The following is a 22,993-nucleotide window of genomic DNA, read 5'->3' on the forward strand; positions in this document are numbered from 1 at the left end:
AGCAGGAAGTCCCTAAGGGACGCTGGGACCAAGGTGGTGCCCAGGAGGCCGCCAGGCCCGGCACCCCTGTCCTACCAACGGGGAGCGGGGGGTTCCCGGCACCCCCGAGCTCCCGGGCACCGCCACAAGGCACAGACCAGGGCGGGCAGCGGGCCAGCACTGGAGCAGCCGCGGCCCCCAGGCCACCGGGGAAACGCCCGCCGGCTACCGGGAACCCCCTCACGCCCTTCTTCCGCCGCCACCCGGCCGCTCATCGCCGACCTCTTCCCCGGGCCTCCACTTCGCCCCTGCACCCAAGCGCAGCCGCTCTCCCTCTCCTGTTCCCGTTCCCGTTCCCATCCCCATCCTCATTCCCATTCCCATCCCCATCCTCATTCCCATTCCCATTCCCATTCCCATTCCCATTCCCGTCCCGGTGTCGGTCCCGTGCCGCTCCCCCTCCCCAGCCCTGGCCCCGCCCCCGCCGTTGGCGGCCGTTGGCGGTTTGAAGGGCGCGCGCGCGCAGCGGCCCCGCCCCGCGCGCCATGGCGGCGGCGCCCCGGCTCGGCCTATGACAGCAGGAACCCGCCGCTGCGGCCGCCGCCGTCTCTGCCGCCCCCCGCCGCCGCCCCGGCAGCGCCCCGGGCCGCGGCTCTCGCCTTGCAGCGGCCGCCAGGACGCTGTCATGCAGGACCCTACCCCGGAGCGCGCCGAGGAGAGCCGGGCGGCGGCGGAGGGCGGCGGCGGCGGCGGGGCCTCCTGGCTGCAGAAGGTGTTCGAGGAGGTGCGGGGCTCCTCGCAGCTGAGCGTGGCGCCCGCGGAGCCGCCGGCGGTGACGGTGGTGGCGGTGGAGCGGTACCTGGCGCAGGCCCCTCCGCCCCCGGCCGCCCCCCCGGCCCCTCAGTACTGGTACGACGTGACGCTCGCGGACGGCGCGCGCCGGCAGCGCTGCCACCTCGCGCCGCGCCTCAACGGGCTCGTGCAGCGCGCGCGCCTGCGGGCGGGAGCGCGCCTGCGCCTGACGCGCTGCTCGTACCGCTACGACGAGAAGCGGCTGAACCGCGGGTTCCTCTGCCTGGAGGGGCTGGAGCGGGCGGGGGGGCCGGGAGACACCGCCGCCACCGCGGGCACCCCGCCCGACGGCACCCGCCCGCTCCAGCCCCTCCGCGGCGAGAACAGGCACTACCTGCCGCTCTGGAACAACGAGGATCCCTATGGAGACGTGTGGATGCCCGACAGACCCCCGGCGCAGGTGGATGTGGACGGTAAGAGGGGAGAAGGCGGGAGGTGCCCTTTCCTGGGGATCCCACAGTGAGGAGGCGGCGCGGTGGTGTGCGATGGGCAGCGGAGCTGGGGAGGGGTCCGGAGCACAAGTCCTTTGAGGAGCTGGGGGTGTTTAGCCTGGAGAAGAGGAGGCTCAGGGGAGACCTGACTGACAGGAGATTGTAGCCAGGTGGGAGTCGGGCTCTTGTGCCAGACAATAGGGTAAAGGGACATAGTCTTAAGGGGAGGTTCAGGTCGGACGTTAGGGAAAATTTGTTCACAGCAAGGGTGATGAGACATTGGAATGGGCTGCCCAGGGAGGTGGTGGAGTCACCGTCCCTGGAGGTGTTTAAGGAAAGACTGGATGTGGCACTCAGTACCATGATGTAGTTGACACGGTGGTGTTGGGTCATAGGTTGGACTCAACGATCCGAGAGGTCTTTTCCCACGTAATTGATTCTGTGATGGCTTGTGCAGCAGGGCCGAGATCCCTGGTGACCCGCCAGTTGTGTTTGGCACTGCCAAAGTGTGCCACCTGTATCACAGTTCACTTGCTCGTGTAACATTGGGTAGCGGGGAAAAACTTCCCTGTGAGGGTGGTGGGGCACTGGCACAAGTTGCCCAGAGTTGCCAAGTTGTGGATACCCCATCTCTAAAAGTGTTCAAAACCAGGTTGGACTGGATTTGGAGCAACCTGGTCTAGTGGAAGGTGTCCCCACCCATGGCTGGGAGATGATACCTTCCAACCTAACCCATTCTGTGACTCTGTGTTACTTTGAGAGGGTTTTTTTTAAGCTCTATGAAACACTGACTGATAACCTGTAGCTGTGGTGCTTGTGCCCAGTCTTCTGAAGTGTTAAAAACAGCCAGTCCAGTAGTAGTCTCATGTCTGGTCTGTGGGACAGGGTGCTCAGATCCAGCAGCTGGCACCCAAAGCGTGCTCAGTATTGAGGGGCTTGGGCCATTCCGTGAAGCCTGGTGAGGAGGGAGGTACAAGCAGGACTTCTGCACAAGTGTGTGGTGCCTGTGTTGGCTAATGCCTGTTTTTTGTAGTAGCTCTTCTGGTCATGTGACAACGCTTCTGTGTCATTTTAATTATGTCATCACTCTCTTTCAATTAAAAATACAAAGCAAAACTATGCCGTGTGCAGATAGCTCATAAAAGGATTTAATGGTGAATGGCGTCAACAAATGAGCCTTTTTTGATGTTAGAAACATTATGAAAATACATACGACATCGTGGTCTGAGAACTTTACTCCTGAAAACTTGAATGCTCAATCATGAATGCTCTTTTCTGATCTTTTCCCCACCTCTCCTCCCCCCCTTGACCTTAGTGTCCAAGCTGACTAATCTTGGTCATCTGGAAATGACATGGAGAAGCAGAGTGCGCTTCCATCCACTCCTTGTGAGAATCCTGCACAAATCTAGACTAAGGTACTACGGAAAACCAGGGAAAGCAATGGATATGCCTTATCAGGTAAAGAGGCATAAATACGTAGGTAACACTCAAACAAATAGGTGTAGGATATTTGAAAATAATTTTTCCCATGTTACAAGCTCATAAAGTTAAGATTTATGTTGTAGCTATTTTATATTGAAAAGTATGAAAAATTTGCTGCCTTGAAAAAATGCTGAGCCCCTTGGAGTAGGAAATGCTGCATTTAGTGGCCATATGTACAAACTGGTGGATGTGTTTCAGTTAGTATAGTTCAGTTGAGCTTTTTGTGAAGAAATACAGATATTTGGAGGTTTTAGTAGTTGACTAGCCTTAATGTTTCTGTTCTTTATGCTTTGGAAGTTGGAGTGTCTTGTCAAAAAAAAATAAAAAAGGCAATACATTTGAGCAACTTTTAAGTAACTTCCAGATAGATTATTTTATTGTAAAATTCTTAATTACTTTCCTAATATATTTTAGCTGAAGTTTTCTTTTCAGTGGATTGCTATGTTGTAAGATCATTCTACGACTGTTTAAAAATCTTTTTTACTGCTCAGTGATCTACTCAGTTATGGATTCAGTGTTTCCCCAGTTTGAAAAAAAAAATGTAGCAAACTTTGTACTGAGAAAAACTGCAATGATAACATAGTGGTTTGCAAAGTACCTTGTTCTCTGCATTATTTTTTTTGCCGGGAAATCAGACTTGTATAGTTTTTTGATCAGGAACGTTTAGTGAACGTCCCTGTAACTTCTCAGCTTCCAAAATACGTTTTTCCTTCATGGATACTTAGAAATGTAACTCTAAATACAGCATTCTCTGCGATAAAGAAGAATCTTTTCCGTGCTGTTTCTTGTGGTTGGGATTTCCCCGACCTCCTCCAAAAGCCATGGAGTGAAATTGGTGTCATCCTGCCTTTACTGAGCACTGGGAGGGTTAGAGTTTGGGCTGAGGTAATTGTGGAAGAATTCTTTGTGGAAAGTGGGGATTTTTTCCGCTCTAGTATTCAGTACAAGTTCTGGAACATGCTCTAAATCCATTGTAATCATCAGAGAATTTGCTCAGGAGTCAAGTAGCTGGTTCATCACCCAAAATAAACACATACCAGAATGATGATAAATAAAAAATGAATAAATATTATCTCTTTTTTCCCCTAGGCTTATTTTGAAGTTGCTGATGGTTCAGGCATGACATCAATGGTTTTGTGGAGCTCACTGTGTCCTGAGTGGTATAACAGCATGAAGGTTGGCACAGTCCTTCTCCTTGAACAGTATGCAATCAAAGACAGTTACCCGTTTAAAACACAGCCAACACCGGGGGATTCACAGATGAAGAGATTTGCTACAATTGGTTAAGTATTACAGAAACCTGTTTTGGCTGTGGAAAGGTAGTTCTTCATAGAAATAAAATAGAAAATTATCAATCGCTGAGACTAAAGGATAAGGTATAATTGCACCTCTGAAAGGTGTGGTAACGTCCAGGTTCTTATTGTTCCCTGTTTATATTTGGATCATGTCTGCAAAGTTTACTGCCACAATTAGTTAAGACATTTATTTTAAAAATAAAAAAAAGTCTCTGATATCAGCAAGTGGCATTATAAACACAAGTCTCTGGTACTGAATTTCAATCTGATTCTACTTCCTGATTAATAATACAGATATTATTCGTGCACTGCTCACACCTTCTTCCAGGCCATTGAAGCACATTATCACCTGATCTGACTTTAGATTTTAGTGTCTATTCCCAAGGCCTAGAGCAACTGCACAGCTCCACTGAATAAAAAGTTGCATTGATGACTGCTGTGTGCTGAAAGAGCATCACCATGGGAGTGTGTGTATGAAGAATGTTCCTTGGCTATGAAAAAGCATTTTCTTACTTGCAGTTGTTTAGTGTGGCAGATACTCAAAGGAGCTACACTACAGAAATACAAGTACTGCAATATAACAGTAATGGCATTTTCAAACTGGATTTGGTCAGCTTTGGGGTTTTTTCTCTCCTACTTCACTGAACATGAATTCCTTCCCTTTTTGTGCTTTTATACTCAGAAGAAAATGACAGCCAGCACTCAGAAAATTCAAATAACTTCCTTGAACCAAGCAAATATGCATGTTAGTGAAGGATGGTGTATGTATAACCTATTAACCATGACAGTTTCCTAATGCACTTGCTACAGTGCACAAAAATAAACAATATTTTCACTGCTAGACACAGTGTGTTCTCTGACTGATGTATATTTGCATTAAAACAAGATCTTAGTGTTTGAAGAATTTGTGATGAGTTGGCAGGAGAGAGAAACGTTTAGCCAAGAATGGAAGTTTGTCAGGGAAGGTGATGACAGTTTGTGTTCAGATCAAGTAAAACTTAATACCTCACTAAGTATCTCTGTATATGCCCAATATGGGGCAGTATTTCAGGTTTCAGTTACACTGAATTGCTTAAGTTTTCTTGTTACCTTTTCCATAATTTATTTCCAATTTATAATTTCATCAAATCCCAACTATCCAGTGTTTCCTAACGACCATTCACCTGTAAACATTGTGCAGTGTACCTGGAGAGTTAACAAGTCCCCAAGGGAAAGGGCTTTCCACACTGAGTGCTTGCAAGGCAGTGTGCTGCTGCAGTCCCTACCCTGCTCTGGAGTGAGTTCTGCACTGCGTGCCTCTGTTTGCAGCTGCAGCATGGTATGACATGCACAGAGGTGCTGTTTCAGGACCTAAAACTTTTGCAGCTTAAATAGTTGGTACCACCACCTTGAATTCCTCTGCCAGGCAATGTTTACATTTCACAGATCACTGCATTTATGTGGCACTGACAAAAGCCTGATCTTATCTTCTGACTCATCCCAGGGTGTAGTCCTTTGTTGAGTGTATGACTTTTGTTTAATCTCAGAATTAGGAAACAATTGATAAGTAGTGCATGAGAAAGTTTTGGGTTGCAGAATTTTCTCTGAGGTATTGTCTTAAAATGCCATATTCAAATCCACAATTGTCCTCCAAATATATCTCTATAAAGCAGCAGCCAAAAGAATATTCCTAAGTAGAGAGGCTGACTGCAAGTATAGCACCTTCCTAATTTTGCTCTGCTAGGGTGAGGGGCCAGATACAGTTATATAAACAATTGTATACATTATTTATACTTATTTAATTACTTTTCTGGGTACATTATTTGAGTAATTCCTTACCCAAACCCAAGCAACCAGAATAAATAATACAGAGAGAATGGCTTCACCATCTAGAAAACACCAGTACTCTGTATGGTCTATAACAAGAACAATAATAATAATAATAAAAACCAACCCATAAAGAAACCAGGATAAAGTTTCTTAAGGATTCCAGCTTTATCTCACTGTTTGTTAAATTATTAATCAATTCCTGTGACTTTACCTTTTCATCAAAATAAAGTTAGGAATTCAGGTACAGAATTCAACAAAGCAATTTTATAATCTGAGTAATTTAAACTTTCCAATTTCCTACATGAGCTAACAAGTCCGATCCTGCCAGATATTTTAACAGCAATTAATACCACAGTACTGATTAGATACAAAGTACTTTCTACACTAGCTCTATTGCCAAATGCCAGTAAGGTCTAAAATTGATGTGCAGACAATAAACTAAAACAGAACTAGCAGATGAGAACTTCCATACCTGATGCCAGTGCAAGTAATTATTAACATTATATAAATACACCATGGCCTTGAAGGAAAACAGAAGGTCTTGTGTCTATTCTGTAGCACCTGTTGTTGTTATTGATGATGCTGCTGATTTGTACTCATGCCTTAAATGTTACCTTTTTTTTCTTTGTCAGAAATTAGCCTTAATGATCGAAATCCTCCTACTAAAATAAGCATTATTCCAGAAGAAATGGTTAAGCCAGAATGGGGATTACCTGAAGTTAAATATCGGTTTATCACAAGGTAAAACAGAATTTTGTTGGTTATCAAGCTGTAACTTAAATTACACTGCATTGGAGTGAATGTTAATTGGAAATGGTTTTTTGCAAAGTTTCTGAGAAAACTTGCCCACATATTTCTTCTGTTTTGGTTTTAGGTCAGAACTGGATGACTTACCACACAATTATTCCTGTGATGTCATTGGTCTTGTGACATTTGTAGGAAGGGCTGAACGAGCCAGAAAAAGAGGTTTTTCTATAAAATATGATTTTCAGAATTTAGCAAATTATTTTTATATTTCTGAATAAATACTTATACATTTTTCTTAATATTTGTTTATACAGATCACTGTGAAGACTTCTGGCTCTATCGTTGGGCACATGCCATTGATGGGACCTCAGACCAACCATTCATACTGGAATTATTTGCAACTTCTCAGCCAGATGTGTTTGAGCGTATTCACCCAAGTATTCATCTCTCTATAATACTTACTAATAATTACTTATAGTGTTTTTCTAGTTCGTTGCTAATTTCAAATTCTGAGCATAATTGCCACTGAATAAAAAAATGCCTCTGTTTGAGGTTTATCTCCTTAAACAGATAAATAACAGATAAAACTTAAAAAATGGTTTAAATATTTTAAACCCTCATCATATTGCAGTGTCAGTTAGTGTGAACAATTAGGTGGATAGGTGGGGTTCACCTGGTCTCATTAATTTCAGACAGAAACTTAAGTGAAGCACCTGGGGCAACATCTACATCAGAGGCAATGAAAGACAGCAGCTGATCAAGTCTGTTATTCCTTTTGTCCTATAAATATCTGGATTTTTTTTATAGACAGGAATTATTTAAGAGGATTGAATGAAGGGAGAGGTGAAAGTGGAAAAGCTTAATTTCTTTGAGTCAATATTTTTGTCCAAACAGCAGTCAACACCCAGCTGTGTTATTTATTGCATGTGAGCTAAGAATAATAGATTTCAAACTGGGGAATCCTTAATTAAGGATTTTAAAAGAGCTTTACATTTTTCTTCTTGCCTTCTTTCTCTTCTCTTCCAAGCACTCATTCTTCCTTTAACACTGGTTGGTTGCTGTCATGTGCATTTTTTATATCATATGATGCAGGACCAGCTGCACAACCCTGTTAAGATTATGGCTGCATTCATCTTGAGTGTTCTGGGGGAATGGCAAAGAATGACATTCCAGTGTTTAACTGAGATATTAACAAAAGAGTGAGTTTGTACTCTATTTAGAAGTTTTGCAGTGACATGTCATGATTTCTCGTGATTTTATGCTTTTTATCCTTAGGAAACACAGCCATCTAGTACTGTTTGTTTCTTTGATATCCTACCTGATGAAATGTCTTATTTTTAGTCCTGATATGTATGCTGAAATTAAATTGAATATTTAATTACACCTCCATATTATAATTTATAACGGACACTCAAAACATGGTGAAGCATTTGTAGGATCAAAAACTAAATTGTCTTGTTTAGGCCACTTATTAAAATTAATACAGTGTGTGTCAGTCTTGACATTCTAAAATCAATGAACTGTCGGGAAAAGAATGAAGGTGTTTCTTTCCTCCAGTGACATACTTGGTGTGCACACAGATGAGAGTAGTCCGGGACCTCACTGGGAATCCTTCCAGCACAATTTACCTCACGACTTCAAATGAAAGTCAAATATTCATTACAGGTAACTTAAATGAGTTCTACTGGGGTAGTATGTAGTTCTTATCTTATTTCTTTGGAAAGGGTATTTTTTAATTAAAAGAAAAAAAGGGTATAGGTGTCTTAAATTGTGTCTTTGCTCTTGAATCCAGAGGCAGATTTTTGCAGTGTTGCAGGTGAGCGATGTAGTGACCAAATTGCAAGGCAGTATAAGGTGCAGTAGGTGTATCTTTCCTAGTTTTGTTAATCCAGCTCATTTCTTCATTGTTCCTAACATATCAGTCACCCAGCCTGAATCCTTCTGCTGGCAAGTAGGAATAGAGAAAAATATGTGCAAAAAAGAGTACCTGATCATACCCAATTCTGCACACACAGTCTTTTCTGACAGGCTGGGTAGGGTGTTTTGTGCTTAGTCGGACTTTCAAACTAGTTGTTTTGTTCATAGATTCCTAATGATTTAATTTACTCCTAAATAAAGGGTTTGAGAATTTGGTTTTTTTCCTTTGCTTTCCTTCAGTATAATTTGTGCTTAATTTCTGATTAAATACTTAAGCTTTCCCCCACTCTAGCTTTAGTTCATTTTATATCTGTATGGGTCCTAAATGAGGACTACAGCTGGAGATAGCAAACCACTGCATAAGGTCTGTTTTAATTAACAGGCTGGATGAAGCCCTGCTCAGATTACAATTTATTTGATAAAACTGGTATTTAATCCATACCTTACTTTTTAAACCAGCCAACAATGAATACATACTTTACCAGTTACCTGTCAGTAACAGTCTTTGCTGAACCCTATAGAGAAGACCAACCTGCTCTTTCCTGCTAAAAAACCAATTTCTGGTTATTTTATTGTTTTGTGTGCTCCTGTCAGAAAGTATTCTAGTAGATTTTTGCTAGTTGTTTTATTTCCTTCAGTTACTTCATATTTGTATGACTTTCAGTGTCAAATGCAAGTGTAGTTAAGGAATTCAGGATACTTGTTTTGATAAAACACTGTTGACTAGTGCAAAGACATCTTTTGTACTCTCTAGTCAAGATTTTCTTAATTTGGTTTTTTTGTGTAGTATTCAGGGAAGTTTCAAGATAATAACAGATTACAGTAACCTACTTTGGTTTTGATACCTGATTATTTTTCTTTTAAAAGGGTGGCACAAGGGTCAACCATACACTAAGGACACCAAAGTGAAAAACTTCATTCAGTGGATGAAATCACAAAGTGAAGCTGATCAAATAAAGAAAACTGTCATTGGTGGCTATTACCCTTTTCCACGACCTCCAGATAACTTTTCAGATTATTGTAAAAGCAATAAAGGTATCATGCATCAAATATCTGTAAAATTTGTGGCCTTTTTCAGTTCAGTCTTACTCCAGGAAAGACTCTCTTACGTGACTAAATGTTTCACAGGTTAAATCCTCATCTTACAAAAGGTATCACAGCACTATTAGCTCAGGAGAACTGTAGAAGTTTACATGAGCTCCAGATATGCCCAGAAGTTTTACTCTGAATATTCTGTTAAATCAGTATTAAAAATAGTTATTCTGGATGAAACAGTGAATTAGAAACTTCACCTGAAACATGAATTGTGATGTCTGATAATGCATACTAAGGGATTCACATGAGCTAAAAAGGTTTATTGTTTAAATTTTTTCCCCTGTGATGTGGACAACAAAAAGATTTAAAATTCTTCAAAAACATAAGTTTAAATCAATTTAATATTTATTAACAAAATAATTTTTTTTTGACTTGCATTTGGAGATTTTGGTATTCTGTTTCTTTAAAATTTGTTTGTGGCAATTTCTTTTTTGCAGTTGAATCAGTTTTGAAGACCATAAGTGAAACAGGGAAAGAGATTGAAGACTTGCACTACAGAGAACACAAGCGCATTGCTGTTCAGGGAATAATTAGTGCCATAAGATATATCAGCTGTAGCAACACAGCTGAAGAAGTTTCAGGAGTGGACCTTGTTCAGGTACAGTGTGAGAGTTAATGCTTTAGCACTTGAGCAGCTGGGATTGTAATTAGAATGGAGAATTTTGCATTTGAGTTCAGAACTTAATTACATTGCCTTTTGATTAACTTAATTTGCTTTTTGAGAGCAAAATTTTAAAAAGCAATGATTCAGTGCTTTTCTGAAAGTATTCTGGCAGTCCTTTGTAAAACATGTAACTGTTTAGACATTGCTAGTTTGACTGGATAACCTAATGTAAAGTAGCATGTGGGAGAGGCAACTACTGCAACACTCACTGTCACTTCTGAGACAGAATTTATCTTATTAATAAGATTTGAAGATAATTTTTGCTAGATAAAAGATGACTTTCAGAAAGTAGGGTAAATTGTTCTGTTCCTTTGAAAGTTACTTTGAAATTTGCAGGTTTTTGAGTTGCGAGCAATAGCTTTAAGTGCACTGAAAACCTTAAACAATTAACTGTTGTTGCAGAAAGACACTTCTCAGTCTCCTGAAAGTTCTGCTGTTTCCAAAGAAGACTCTGTTGACAGGGGAAAAAATACCAGCCTTCAAAATGAAGAAGTTAAGTCTTTTCTGGGTCCACATGGTTCTCCTGGGGAACAACATCAGCAGCAAGCTCTGCTGTCACAGGAGAGTTCAGTCAAGAGAAAGATACGCAGATTAAACAGAGATGCAGAACAGTAAGCTCTCTCCATAAATACGTAGTGGATCTTCTGAAAAGTCTTTACAGAAATTAGTTCAGAGCCCAGGCCACAGGAATTATATAAGAAAGCTTTAAAAGCATGCATAGTTTAATCTTTAAAGTGGAGTTACAAACTTTTACTGGCATCGGGTGATGACAATTATACTGTTAATGCTACTGAGGAATTGATTAAAGCAGGTTTGCAGTACTTTCTTCTGATTAATATTATACTACTTTGTTGTTAAGGTCACAGATTTGAAATAAAAGTTGTTAATACTTGAACTATATGTAGTTTAGTAACATAGCTATGGAACAAACAGCAGTTAGTGGTGTGAGAAAAGAAGATTTCTTCACTGAAAACGCAGAATTTCAAACATACCTTGTTTTTTTCTTTGTGGGTAATAGCATGTATCTGTAACTTGTGTAAGAAGGGCAAGTAGATGCTGATCATGTGCTAACGTAAAGGCTCAAAATAACTTGTAGTACTATGGCTCTGCTTCTGCTGGGATTTCATCCAGTTGTATCCCATCTAGTCATAGACAAAGGATATCAGTCCAGTATAAGGAAATGGAATGACACAATATGTCTGATACAACTATATCAGATTCAAGAGTAAAATAACTGCTTGCGTAAGATTGCCCTTTGTTGCAATGTTTGTGTAAAATCTAGTGTAGCCATACTTCCTATTGAAAGCCTGGTGTTATATTGACAGATGGAATGTTGCAAGAGTCAGGCCAGTAACATCTGTTTTTTCTGCAGTGGATTTCTCATGTTGTAAAGGGTATATTTTTATTCTTGACTTTTCACATCCATAAGTCATAATGTGTGAAGAGGTTGGGTATTTAGAATACGTTGAGGAAAAATGAGATGAAATATAGTTGGGATTGAATCAAAGTTTAGGATTAAGAAAACCCTAGTGAATAGAAGTTCCGTCTTGGCAGTGTTACAGCAAACTTGTTAGTGGATTCTGTTCTGTATGAAAAATTACAGCATTTGAGTGTCTTAGTTTAGTTCTGCCTGAAAGGAAAACTTGAATGTTCCTTGCTTTGTGTATTTCCATTTAAATAAATACTGTAAAATAATGGTGAATTTCCTACTTTAAGGGGAAGTACATCTGTTATTGCTGTATCGTCTTGCCCCTATTATACACGGTCTGCAAGAAGAAAATTTAGGTAAGTCATGTGAAGTTAATTATGTTGAATAATTGCAACACTGAAACAAAGATACTTGAAGTGAAAATTTTACAGGTCGGGAATCAGTGTGGAAGTGAAATGAAAGAACAGATCAGGGTAGAGTTTAATATTAATTTTCTGTTCAGTCCTCTGCACTGATTCTACTTCAAATATATTGGACTATTGTGAAACATAATTTTGAGTGTGTTATTAAACATCTTTTTATATTGCTACTAGTGCTACTAAGGGAATATATAGTTACAGAGGTCCATCATAGTGTACTATATGTAGTTTTTGTTTCAGAGGTATTACAGTTCAGGTGGGGAAGTCAGAGGTAGGAGGGAGGGATGCTTAATTAGCAAACAGTGAAAATGTAATAGCATTAATGGATTTGCTAGTGGTGGCTGAGCCATACATTATCCTTGATGCTACAGAGGGGTAAGTATAGTCCCTGAGAAGCCACTTAGTTCCTTCCATTCCCCAACACTCAGTTGTTACTGAACTCAGTTTGGATCCAGAGAAGGTGGGGTTTTTTGAAATCCAGGTAGGAATTTCACATCCAAGCCCTGACAAATCTAGAACCTATTGAAATAACCACAAATGTAAAATTATTAAGAAAACTGAATAAGTGTTTTTCTTTTTTGCTAGTCTGGGGTAAAAAGTAACTTTTCTTTGTGCATTTTGTTTAAGAGTCATAAATTCTTGTAATTTGTTCCAAACACAGTGTGGACAACTTGAGTATTTGAACACTTTGGTGTCAGTCACTTAAGATGTTTATGTATTTTGGCAGTGGTGATTTGGGTGTGTGTCATGAGTACTTTTACAGCTCAGTTGCCTTTTTAATTTACTTTTTAGCATCTCTTCCTTCCCCCTAAAACAAAAGAATCATGGTGCTTGGGATAGGGCAACAATGCTAACGAGAGAGTTGATCAAAAGTTGTTGACCATTCTGCCAGTATTACTCCCCCTACAAAGCATGACCCTTTCCTTGGGAACTAATTTGCAGAAGTTTCTCTGTGGAGTAAATTAGTCTCTTTTGAGCCCATGTGTCTGTTGTGTTCTGGTCCACTTGGTAGAAACTGCATTTTGTAGGGGAAATGGTTGCCTGTCTTTGAAGCTGGTTCATTTAAAAGCACCACCTGGCTTTAGGGTCCCATCTCTGCAGGTGGTGCAGGAGTTTGCAGGGACTTGTGGCACAAATCCAAAGGAAAATCAGGAGGTTTTTCTTGACTGTGAAGAATCCTGTTTTCTTTTGCTTGCTGAGGAATGTTCCCTTTTTTCTTGGGGGTGGAGGGTGAAGAATGTTTTCTCCCCATTTCTTGTAGGTGAAGCAGAAAGTTAAGGCATGTTTACTTTGTTCTCTGCTTTTCTCAATCTGCTACTCTCCTTGCTACCTGTGTGTCCTCTCTGTGCCATTAATGCTAGAACCCCAGCTAAAGGAGGAGAAAGTCTGTGTTGGATTATGGAAAGCTGTTTCACTCTATATAATTAAAAGGTAACTTGTGTATTTCTGTAACTAACTATGAAGTTGTGCTGAATTCTCCAAATTGCAAAAGAAAAATAGAAAGTTAGCTGACTTACCTTAAAATTGCATTGTTTTCTGTTCTGTTGCTTAGATGCAGCAGAATGTAAGCTCTCACTGAAATATTTTCATATGTTAATGAAATAACAACACTAGTTTTAATAAACTTCACACATTGCACAGAATATTCTGAGTTGGAAGGGACCCACAAGGATCATCAAGTCCAGCAGCAGAGACACATTTTGAAGTACATATTCTAGCTTAGACTATTTAGCATCAAGGTTTTTTCTGTTTTGTTCTCAGCATGTGGTTGCATTTTTAATTTCCTTTTTAAGCAGTAAAAACTTAGAGGTTTTTTTTATTGACAGCCTCAGTTCCTTCATTTCTTTGGTAACTTACCTGATTATTAAGGGTTTCAGAAAGAACAAGGAAACTGGTTAATTTAATAGTTTTGCTAATATTTATAGCCTTGCTGGTAAAGATCTTCCACATAAAGGTACTTTTAAGCATTTAATACACCCGAAAGTAGTTTAATTTATAGTGAATGAAGTGATTGTGAGTGGGAAAAGATTGGGAACTTCAGAAAGGCTTATTTTTATGTGGAAGTGAAAAAAACCCGCAGTAGTTTTCATAGTATTTTAATGTTTGTAAGTTTAGCATGTTACTGTGGGATTGCTGGTGCACTGTCTGCTCCCACTCCACACTGCTTGAAAGTAACTTGTTTGATTGATTCTATCCTTGCAGTTTCACTTCTAAATGTTTATATAACCTAAACCCTTTTCTCCTTTTTCTTCCCCTCTGATGAGAGCTAAGGGATGGAAATTCTGTAATATGGGGAAATTCAGCTTGAAGTTTGCATGACTGAAAGTTTCCTAGAATGTGATATTTCCTTTGTAGCCCTTTTTCACATAAATTAGAATTTTTCAGGGAGAAATTGGTAGGTACCAATAATCAGTTTGTGTAGACTTGTCAAGTTATCATAGAAGGCTGTTTGGTTTCTCTGTTACTTGCTGTAATAGATGTGTTTACCATAATGGTGGCAGGACAGTTAGGTTGACTTCAAACCAGTGTATAAAACAAGTTTTTCCTGTCATATCAGTGAGTGAGGTGTTTTGGTTTTTTGAGTTACTTCAATTCCTTGCATTGTTTGAGCATAGCTTCAAGATCCAACTATTTCCTTTCTTAATTTCATCACAGTCCCAGTGCTTAAGGAAATATGTGTGAAGCACGAGACATGCTTATTTTCCCAGTATTTTCTATAAGTATTGATCTACCATCTATTTTGATTGACATTATTTTCATTGACAATACTTTAAAGTAAAATGACTGAAAAGGTGAATACCAGTGTCTAGAAATAGTGTATAATGGCCTTTTTTTTGCAAGTGGGCATCTGTGAAAAGGTGGGCCTGCAGAATGCAGGCTGGGAACAGCAAATATGGCATGGCACAAGTTCTCCTAAAACTGGTGTGGGCAAAATAGGATGTGGGTGTACAACAGCCAAAGCATATTGCAGTAAATGGAAGGATTTGGGTTATATCAGATGCCTTGCAGATGTACTGGCTGGCAAATAAGCAAATAGATTGTAGGTTTCCCTTACAAGCCTAGCTCAAGTTAGGCTGTACTCTCATCCAACACAAAGCAGTCCCATAGGAATGACATGTCAGATCTGAGAAAGAAGTGGGGAAAAATCATGACAAGTTATTTTCGTATTATTCAGAGGCTTTACTAGCTCTAAATCAGAGCCTATTCACTTCCCAAACTAGACAACACTAAAAGGAAAAAACCTTTTCCATAATATCCACCCGTCAGCAGTATGACTTGGTTTAATCCTCTGCTGTAATGAAGAGGGAAGTTGGCACATGTCTGACTTGACATACTGGTTTCTGAGCAAGCCTTTCCTAACACTGTGCTGGGGTTTCATGTCTCTTTTTGAGAAGTCCAAATCTCAAAAGTGAAAATTAATTTTGTGGGCAGTAATTGCATAGTTGGTGCTGCTTAAGTGAGGATTCTTCTGTGCCTAGAGTTGGAGATCACGAGAAGGGCACTTCAGTGACGATGTCCATGATGATAGTGCATTTCATAAAATGTACTTTTGTACTCAAAACCCACAGTGTATTTCCTTTTATCTTTTCACTAGATATTTTTAGGTAATTCTATATGTTAAGAACCATTGACATGAAGTTTTCAAGATACATTCTAGTATGAAATAAGAGAAATTGAAATAAACCCTGTAAATCTTTATGAAATACAGAATGGGCCACTAAACAGCATGTTCATCTTTGATTCCTTTTTTACTGTCTCTGCATATTGTCTCTGTGTATTTGCAGTTACAATCTTTCATTAGTAACTAGTTTGGCAGTCTGGAATTTTAATGGTACCTTAACAAAGTCTTACCCGTGTTGCAGTTGTTTGTGATGCAAGATAATCAAGATAGTCCTTTCCCTAAGTTTGTTCAGATATCCTGGTGAGTTTTCATATTATAATAAGAAGAATGGATCAAAGAAGACAGGAATAAATGAGCCTAAGAGATTATTTTACCATGTTTGGTTGCAGAGTATCTGATAAATTTTTTGCCTTCCTGATATCTTGCATAATTCATTAGAGATTGGTAAAGAATAGTTTCTTACCATTAATTCAAAACATCACAGTTAAAGAAAGAAAAGAAAGTATAACAAAAATCTAGTTTGCTTCATTGAACTGGTTTTTGTAATAGGGTAGTATGTCCACAGGAAAGTATCATTTTGGATTCTGGAGTGATGACATGGCTCCATTGGTGCTTTCTTTTTGACTGCTGCAGGGTGATGGGATGAAAGTGCAGCAGCACTTGATGCACCGTTTTTTAGCATCAGGTCACCTGCGATGTTGAGCCGTGTCAAACGTGATATTTCCTGCAGGTGCCCGGGAGAGGGCAGCAGACACCGGGCTTTGAGTGTAAAATCGTTCCCCATCAGCTTCCCAAAGCCCGGGAATCCTGCGGGGCTTGTCCTGACCTCTGCAAAGCCAATTTCCTGAGCTGAGGAGGTCTCATTGTCAAGCCGCTGTATTACAGCTCTCATGATATGAAACCGGTACTAGTGCTTATTCATTCGAGCTTGTATCCTTTATCACTAGAAATCTGTCAAGGTTTGAACTTTTGCCTGCATTGTGTTTGAGGTTAAACAGGTTTTAAAAATATATACATATATATGTATACACACTATAACTTTATTTTTTTAGGTTGGATGAATGTCAACACGGAGATGTTGTGCAAGATAAAAATGGACAGGCTGTATCAACCAGTTTGCAGTACTGCACAGGTACATTGCAAGTAGTTGTTATATTAATTTTAGACTAATACAAGATTTGGGGAGGAAATGGATGAAATGTGCAAGGCAGTAATAAGAATAATGTTTGATTTAAGGATTTTTTTTAAAAGTTGGTGTTAATTTTTTCTTTCTTTCTCTGCAATCAAAAAATAAACTCATGTTTCATGCAGTTAGTTTCTTGGTATCTATTTTTGGTAGAAGAAAGAAGAACAGTTTGCAGTCTGGGCTGTAAGATAATCTCTTTTCTGATGTAAATAGTTCTATGATTCAGTTGTACTCATTTTAAACCTGTTTTTATGGTTTCTGGCTGTTCATTGAATGAATTGAGTGCTCTCCAGAAACAAGACATGATGATGCTCTTCATGTAGTGAAATAAGTATTTCTATTACAAGTCTGGCCTCTGAGGTTACCCATTTACTGACATTTCAACTCTGATTTGATTCCTTGTGTTGTGTTTCCCACATTCTTCCATGTCTTCATAATTGAAATGTTCTAATAGAAATTATTTCTCATCTAGCAGAGTGATACAATTATGTAAGCCTATAAGCAACTAAATATTTTCTGTTTTTATAACAGACCAAGAAGGAATGAGTGATATACCTGAAACTGAAGAGACTAGAAGAACTTGTGATTCCTGGCAGAGTGACCTGTGGACACAAGTGAAAGACAAATTAATGAAATATTTGCATCACAGCAAAATTTTCCCTGAAAGTATCCCACGTAAATTTGATTATGTGTACAAAGACTTACTTATGCAACAGTACAACCTTCATGCAGCAGTGCACCAGCCAAAAGAAACCACAGCAGAGAAAAGTATCGATGAGTTTAAAAGTGCTAGTGGCCTTGGGTACTATGAAGTGACAGTTCTGGGTAAGTAACTTGTCCTGTAGAAAACGTTAAGCAAAAGCAGTATGTAAGTTCATCAGAAACTGAATGGATTTCTCTAAATCAGTCAGTGGATTCTGAGTATAAAAATTACTGATGTTTTACATTTTTGTTAAGAGTCCTCATTTAGGGTAAGTTTTTTACTAGAAAGCTGTAATTCTCATTAGAAATACCTTTCAGTGAAGTCACTGAATATTTTATTTCTAGTATCACTTTTCATATAATTTCAGTTTTGTGTATAGGCTTCTGTTTGTCATTTTAAGAATGTGTGCAGCCCTTAAGCTATTGATTATTTCAGTTAGAAGTAGGTCCTGTTCAGTAGTTTGACCATTCTGACATAATCAGGTAGATTATTCAATTGCACTTGTCAACCGACTTTCCTACTGGAGAGGTGTTCATCAGAAATGAGTCAGTGTTCTTTGAGAGAAAAGAACAACTATAAATGCTTCTTTTCAGCTTTATTGAGCTGGTTCTTCTGTTGCTCTTAAAGTGCCTCCCTTCCAGGGTAAAAAAAGGAAGGGCTGTATTTTAGCCATACTCATTAACTGCCCTCTGCTGCTTCTGGCTAACAGAAAGTGTCTGTTTATTCATCTTCATTTGTTAAAATATAAATAGGCAAGTCGATGTGTATCTGTTTGCTACCATTATTGTAGGTTATTAATTTGTTTGATTTTGTCTTTCCATTAAAAGGAGAGAGAAATTGCCTTGCTTACCATTGCTTATGTTAAGTTCCCATAATTTAAAAATTTCCATTATTTGCTAATGGAGATTTGCAGAGAAGGTGTTTGAATATTTACAGTCATTAGAATGCTGAGACTGACAATTTGATATTCAAGATGAAAGCAGCTCTGTACTGCACACTGCATAGATACATTGGTTGTAAAGTTAATTTCTCTGCCCTTGCAGGTTTAATATTTAATGTTGGTTTAATATTTTCTGAGCTAACAGCATTGTTACCCTTAAACCATAGTATGTTATAACATCATACCAGTTTGAATGTGCTTGTGTATAATATAAACATATTTTAGATGTTAGTCATTAATTAATGGTCAAAGAACATATAAATAAAAATCAGTGCAATAGTGTGTTTAAAAAAAAAGAAATGGTGCATGACGTTGCTAATGAGCTGAACATGAAGTTTTCTGCTAACTGAAATATTTTTCTTCATCAGGTATAAACCACGATGTAGCCATAGATGTTGCATTTCTCCCGCTGTTTTGTCCTGAAGATCCCCACTTATTTCAACTGGAAGAGATTCAAAATGACACATTATTGTCTTGTATGAGCTGCATCTCTGCACATCAGCAGAAGACCACTAGCAATGGAAGGCCTTGTGACATGTTTTCTCTTTCAGGTGAGACTGGCTTTCACTGGCATTATTCATTTATCATTTCTTGTTTTATTTTTCAGTGCAAGAGGTAATTCTCTGTAGAAATCTCTGGTGTGGGTCAGACATTGCTCACCTCTTCAGTGAGAGAGACATGAATTCTATGTCATCACCTTTAGTAAATAGATGTAACTGAACTTTCAAGGCAGTTTTTACTGGAGCTTTTCTCATACTCTGAAGACAGTATTTTAATACCCAAACCACAAACTCCTAAGAAACCTAGATAGTGTTGGCAGTTATTTGTTGATGCAAAGTTATTCTGGTATAGATGGAAGTCAGCGTGTGCTTTGAAATAAAATGGAGTAACTGTCAATCAGTCAGTTAATTTAAGTGGTGACACTTTGAACAGCTGTTTTAACACAACCTGCAGTGCCTATGTGCTGAAGTATTTGCCTGCTATTGAATTACTTCAGATTATGCTTCTAATTACTAGCCCATCAGAACAAATATGATGAGCATTACTGTGTGTGTCATACTGCAAAGTGCTAGATAAACATGGTGTTTTCCTGCATGGTTATATAGAACATACAGACCTGATTTTATTTAAATACATCATTACTTTTCCTTCAATAGCGCTATGAAATCTGAGATGAGTAGTGGTTAATTAATCCATATATCAGCTTTTCCATATCTAATTCTGATGCTATCATTTCTAGTGATTGAATTTACTAATAAAATTTTTCACTGAAAGAAGGTTGAACATACATACATTACTGTATGGCAAACTATCAATTCAGTATACCTCTTTATTGTACACGCAGTATACAGTAAGTACCTTTTAAAAACACCCTTTCTTAACTTCTAGATGAAATTGTAAAAGCAGCAAAGGATCTCGATGGCAAACATGTTGTCTGCATCTTGGACATCTGTCACTTGGGTGATGACAAGGTGGAAGTCTTTCTGAGCAAAATCTACAAGACAGAGGAACCAGGTGTGCTGGATCCAGTATAATTTAATAACTTATTTTTCAAATTTATATTGTTCAAAAGAAGGGAAATAAAATTTCTGTAACTTGAACGAAAACATTGCACTTTTCTAGAACTAGCAGGCACAAATATAAAAGTTATGATTCTTGGGGCAGTTGTAATGGTCATCCATGGAACTGGCAAGGACAATTGTTGCCTTTATTTTTCAGTCTTGAAACATGGTGCCTTTAGTACCGCAATGCAAGAAACTACTTTGCTCTTCTTGCCTTAGCAAGGGCAGCTCCTTTGTTTTTTTATATGTCTGCTTTTGTACATACTGTTGGGTAGTGAGTATAGCACCCAAACACTTTTAACATGTTTTATTCATGAATAAAAAAAGTAATGAAATATTTGTTAAAACAAAATTTTTTTACTGGAACTTGCTTCTAGCTTTGCAAGAGAAAAACTGTCTTTAAGGAGTGGTAAATATGGCAGTATGCACAGTTTGTCACACCACTTATAGCTGTATTCTGAGTACATGAAGGAGTTCGGCACCTACAAGAAGCTGCTACTTCCACAAGAGTAAGACACTCTGTAAAATTCTTTTTTTTGCCTGTGTACTAGGTAGCAGCTGACTCCTGCTGAGTTCAGAATCAATTAGCACTTTTTCCTCCCATGTTAAACAGCCTCAGTTCTCATCCAGAACTGGAAATTATTCTCAAGCAGGAGTTTATTGGCAGTTGACTACTTGCCCATTTGAAATGCTGGTCTCATTCAATTCTTTAAGAAGAAATAATTGCATTATGGAAGCTTGCCAGTTCAATTGTACCATTATTGACCAAAGCCCACAGAGTTAATTTACAGGAACAGACATATTCTTTTGTGGAAAACTTCTAGGCATATTTTAGTAGCCTGTTGGTGATTGGGGATTATCTCTGTGAACCAGTAGCTTACTTGTCTGCCCTGAGGACAGTGGACTTTGCCCTCAAGTCTGTGCCCTATCTTCAGTTAATGGTACTTTGAAGAAGATCCATAACTGATTTTATTATATATAAGTTCACAGGCAACTTCAAATTAAAAAAAAATGAAAAGGAAAAAAAGTATTCTGTTTCTAGTATAGTTTACAGTTTAAAAATGTATTAAGGAGAAAAAGGAGTAAAACTTAATTAAATGTGACTATGTATTGTATGTATCTATTTTGTGTGGACCCTTAGTATTAGCTCTAGAGCAATGTTTGTCAACTCATACCTTTCAGAGTACCCACAAAAGGCAAAATGAAAACATGCCAACCCTTAGAAGAGCAGGGTTGCTTGCAGTGTTATTTGTGTACTGGGGTTGCTGATGGGTATGTGAAGTTGAGTGACCATTGTTCTGGAGACGCACCAGCACTTCATGTTCCAAACTGAGCCAATGCTGACTGTGTCAGCCAGTGTTTTTTATTTAGATATACTTCAGGTCGAAGTCTAATTTTAATGAAATCATTATTTCCCGAAGCAATTTAAAGTAATTATCCTTGTACAAAAGGATGTGGCTAATGCTGTCACAGAGCCACCCTGTTGAGTTGTTCCAGCCACCTCCATAGAAATGCAGCAAAGGCTGGTTGTGGCATTGCACTGCTTAGTACACCTGTAATACATAGCATTAATCATTTCACCCTATATGTTAGGACTTCCTAACTCTAAAAGAATATCAGAATGGTGTGGAATATAGACAACATACTTAAAATGTTAAAGGATATAATTTTATTTTACACAAGTGTTGTTTGAAAAGCTGTGAAGGAGAGATGTTTACTCTGGCAGAATGGAGTGCCAATGTTAGAAGCACGGGCTTTCTGTGTGTAGCTGGAGAATATCCAATGCCTGTGGTAGACTTTTAATTTTACTACTCTGGATCAATTCACAGAGGCACCATCTAAGTAATACTGAACTTAATCCATCGAGTTCAGTTGAAGTGCTGCAGTGTTACTGTGTAGTTCCACTCTGCCTGTCTCCCTCCTCCCTGCCAAGCCAGCACTGTCGCACTGGAGCAAAGGTGCTCTCTGCAAAGAAAGCACCTGTTTTGCCATGTTAAGCCAAGATATGGACTCTTTACTCCTGAAAAATGTCACAGGAATTGCCTTTCTTGCTGCTGTGTATTGTCACTGCTGAGGGCAAAATACTATGGAAGCACATTCCTTAACTGCAGAATTTGTACCTGACCAAAGAACCACACTCTAAAACCTTATATTTGCATGTTTCTTATGTTTCCAGCATTAATTGCAGAGGCAGGCAGACTGTGTGTAGCTAATGGTACTTTTGAGTGTATAATAGTTGCTAAGTCATAGATCATGTAAAGAAAGATTGATTTTGAATTAATGTGATGTAGAACTAGTGCAACATTGAAAAGTAAAGAATATAAATAAATTAATTAATATATGTAAACATCTTGGATCGTTTCTTTCCATTTCTTTCCCTTTTCCTTTTGCTTCTTGAAAGTTGTTTCACTTTTTCAAGAATCTTCTCCACGGTCATGTGGAGATGGCTGAGGTTCTGTCAAAATATGTGCCACCAATTGCAGCTTCTCCTGGCTTTCAACACTGTGCTGTGTGACTTCTGCAGAAAAACAGGAAGAAGGTAGTGAACTATTTAGGAGTGACATTGAACCACCTTTGAGAGCACTCTGGGCAGGGCAAAGCTGCATGTTGGAAATGGGCTGAGGAGCACACTAGCAGGGCTCTGCCTCCCCTCAGCCCCACCAGGCACTTGTACCATATTTGGTAGAGAAATGAGGACAAAGGAAAAGCCTGGCCAGGCTGTTCTGTCTGCTGTAATCTGTGGTCACTTATCTCAATGAGCGCTGATGACTTTCATTTGCCCCAAGCCCTGCCCTTTCTTTGCCCTCCAGCCCTCACCCCATGGGAATGGGGCCTTGAACGGAGACTTGTGACATGGCTGA

The 22,993-nt window shown here is 39.4% G+C and overlaps 1 protein-coding gene across 2 annotated transcripts; it reads left to right on the forward strand.

The window, feature by feature from the left end:
* The first annotated feature begins 535 nt into the window (after positions 1-535).
* RADX (RPA1 related single stranded DNA binding protein, X-linked) lies at positions 536-22,429 on the forward strand. Of its 2 annotated transcripts, XM_051783977.1 has the most exons (16): positions 536-1,048; positions 1,133-1,244; positions 2,578-2,720; positions 3,834-4,026; positions 6,481-6,589; positions 6,723-6,814; positions 6,910-7,032; positions 8,153-8,260; positions 9,380-9,547; positions 10,045-10,205; positions 10,674-10,882; positions 11,988-12,056; positions 16,794-16,873; positions 17,459-17,752; positions 18,939-19,121; positions 19,960-22,428. In XM_051783977.1, exons 1-16 carry the CDS (start codon positions 551-553, stop codon positions 20,103-20,105), a joined length of 2,688 nt encoding a protein of 895 aa, XP_051639937.1. In that variant the 5' UTR covers positions 536-550; the 3' UTR covers positions 20,106-22,428. The 2 variants fall into 2 exon arrangements, with proteins under 2 accessions (XP_051639937.1, XP_051639934.1); XM_051783974.1 differs by having other exon boundaries at positions 536-1,244; positions 19,960-22,429.
* Positions 22,430-22,993: the final 564 nt, after the last annotated feature.

The sequence above is a fragment of the Manacus candei genome, unplaced genomic scaffold (genome assembly GCF_025592945.1).
Source record: "Manacus candei isolate 608988 ecotype Guabito, Panama unplaced genomic scaffold, ASM2559294v1 h1tg000003l, whole genome shotgun sequence".
NCBI classification, from domain to species: Eukaryota; Metazoa; Chordata; class Aves; order Passeriformes; family Pipridae; genus Manacus; species Manacus candei.

Excerpts from the sequence above, each read along its gene's own strand:
- RADX (XM_051783974.1), top strand. The coding sequence starts at position 551 with ATGACAGCAGGAACCCGCCGCTGCGGCCGCCGCCGTCTCTGCCGCCCC. Across the intron at positions 2,721-3,833 it reads CAATGGATATGCCTTATCAG|GCTTATTTTGAAGTTGCTGA; the intron begins GTAAAGAGGCAT and ends TTTTTCCCCTAG. Across the intron at positions 12,057-16,793 it reads TCTGCAAGAAGAAAATTTAG|GTTGGATGAATGTCAACACG; the intron begins GTAAGTCATGTG and ends TTATTTTTTTAG.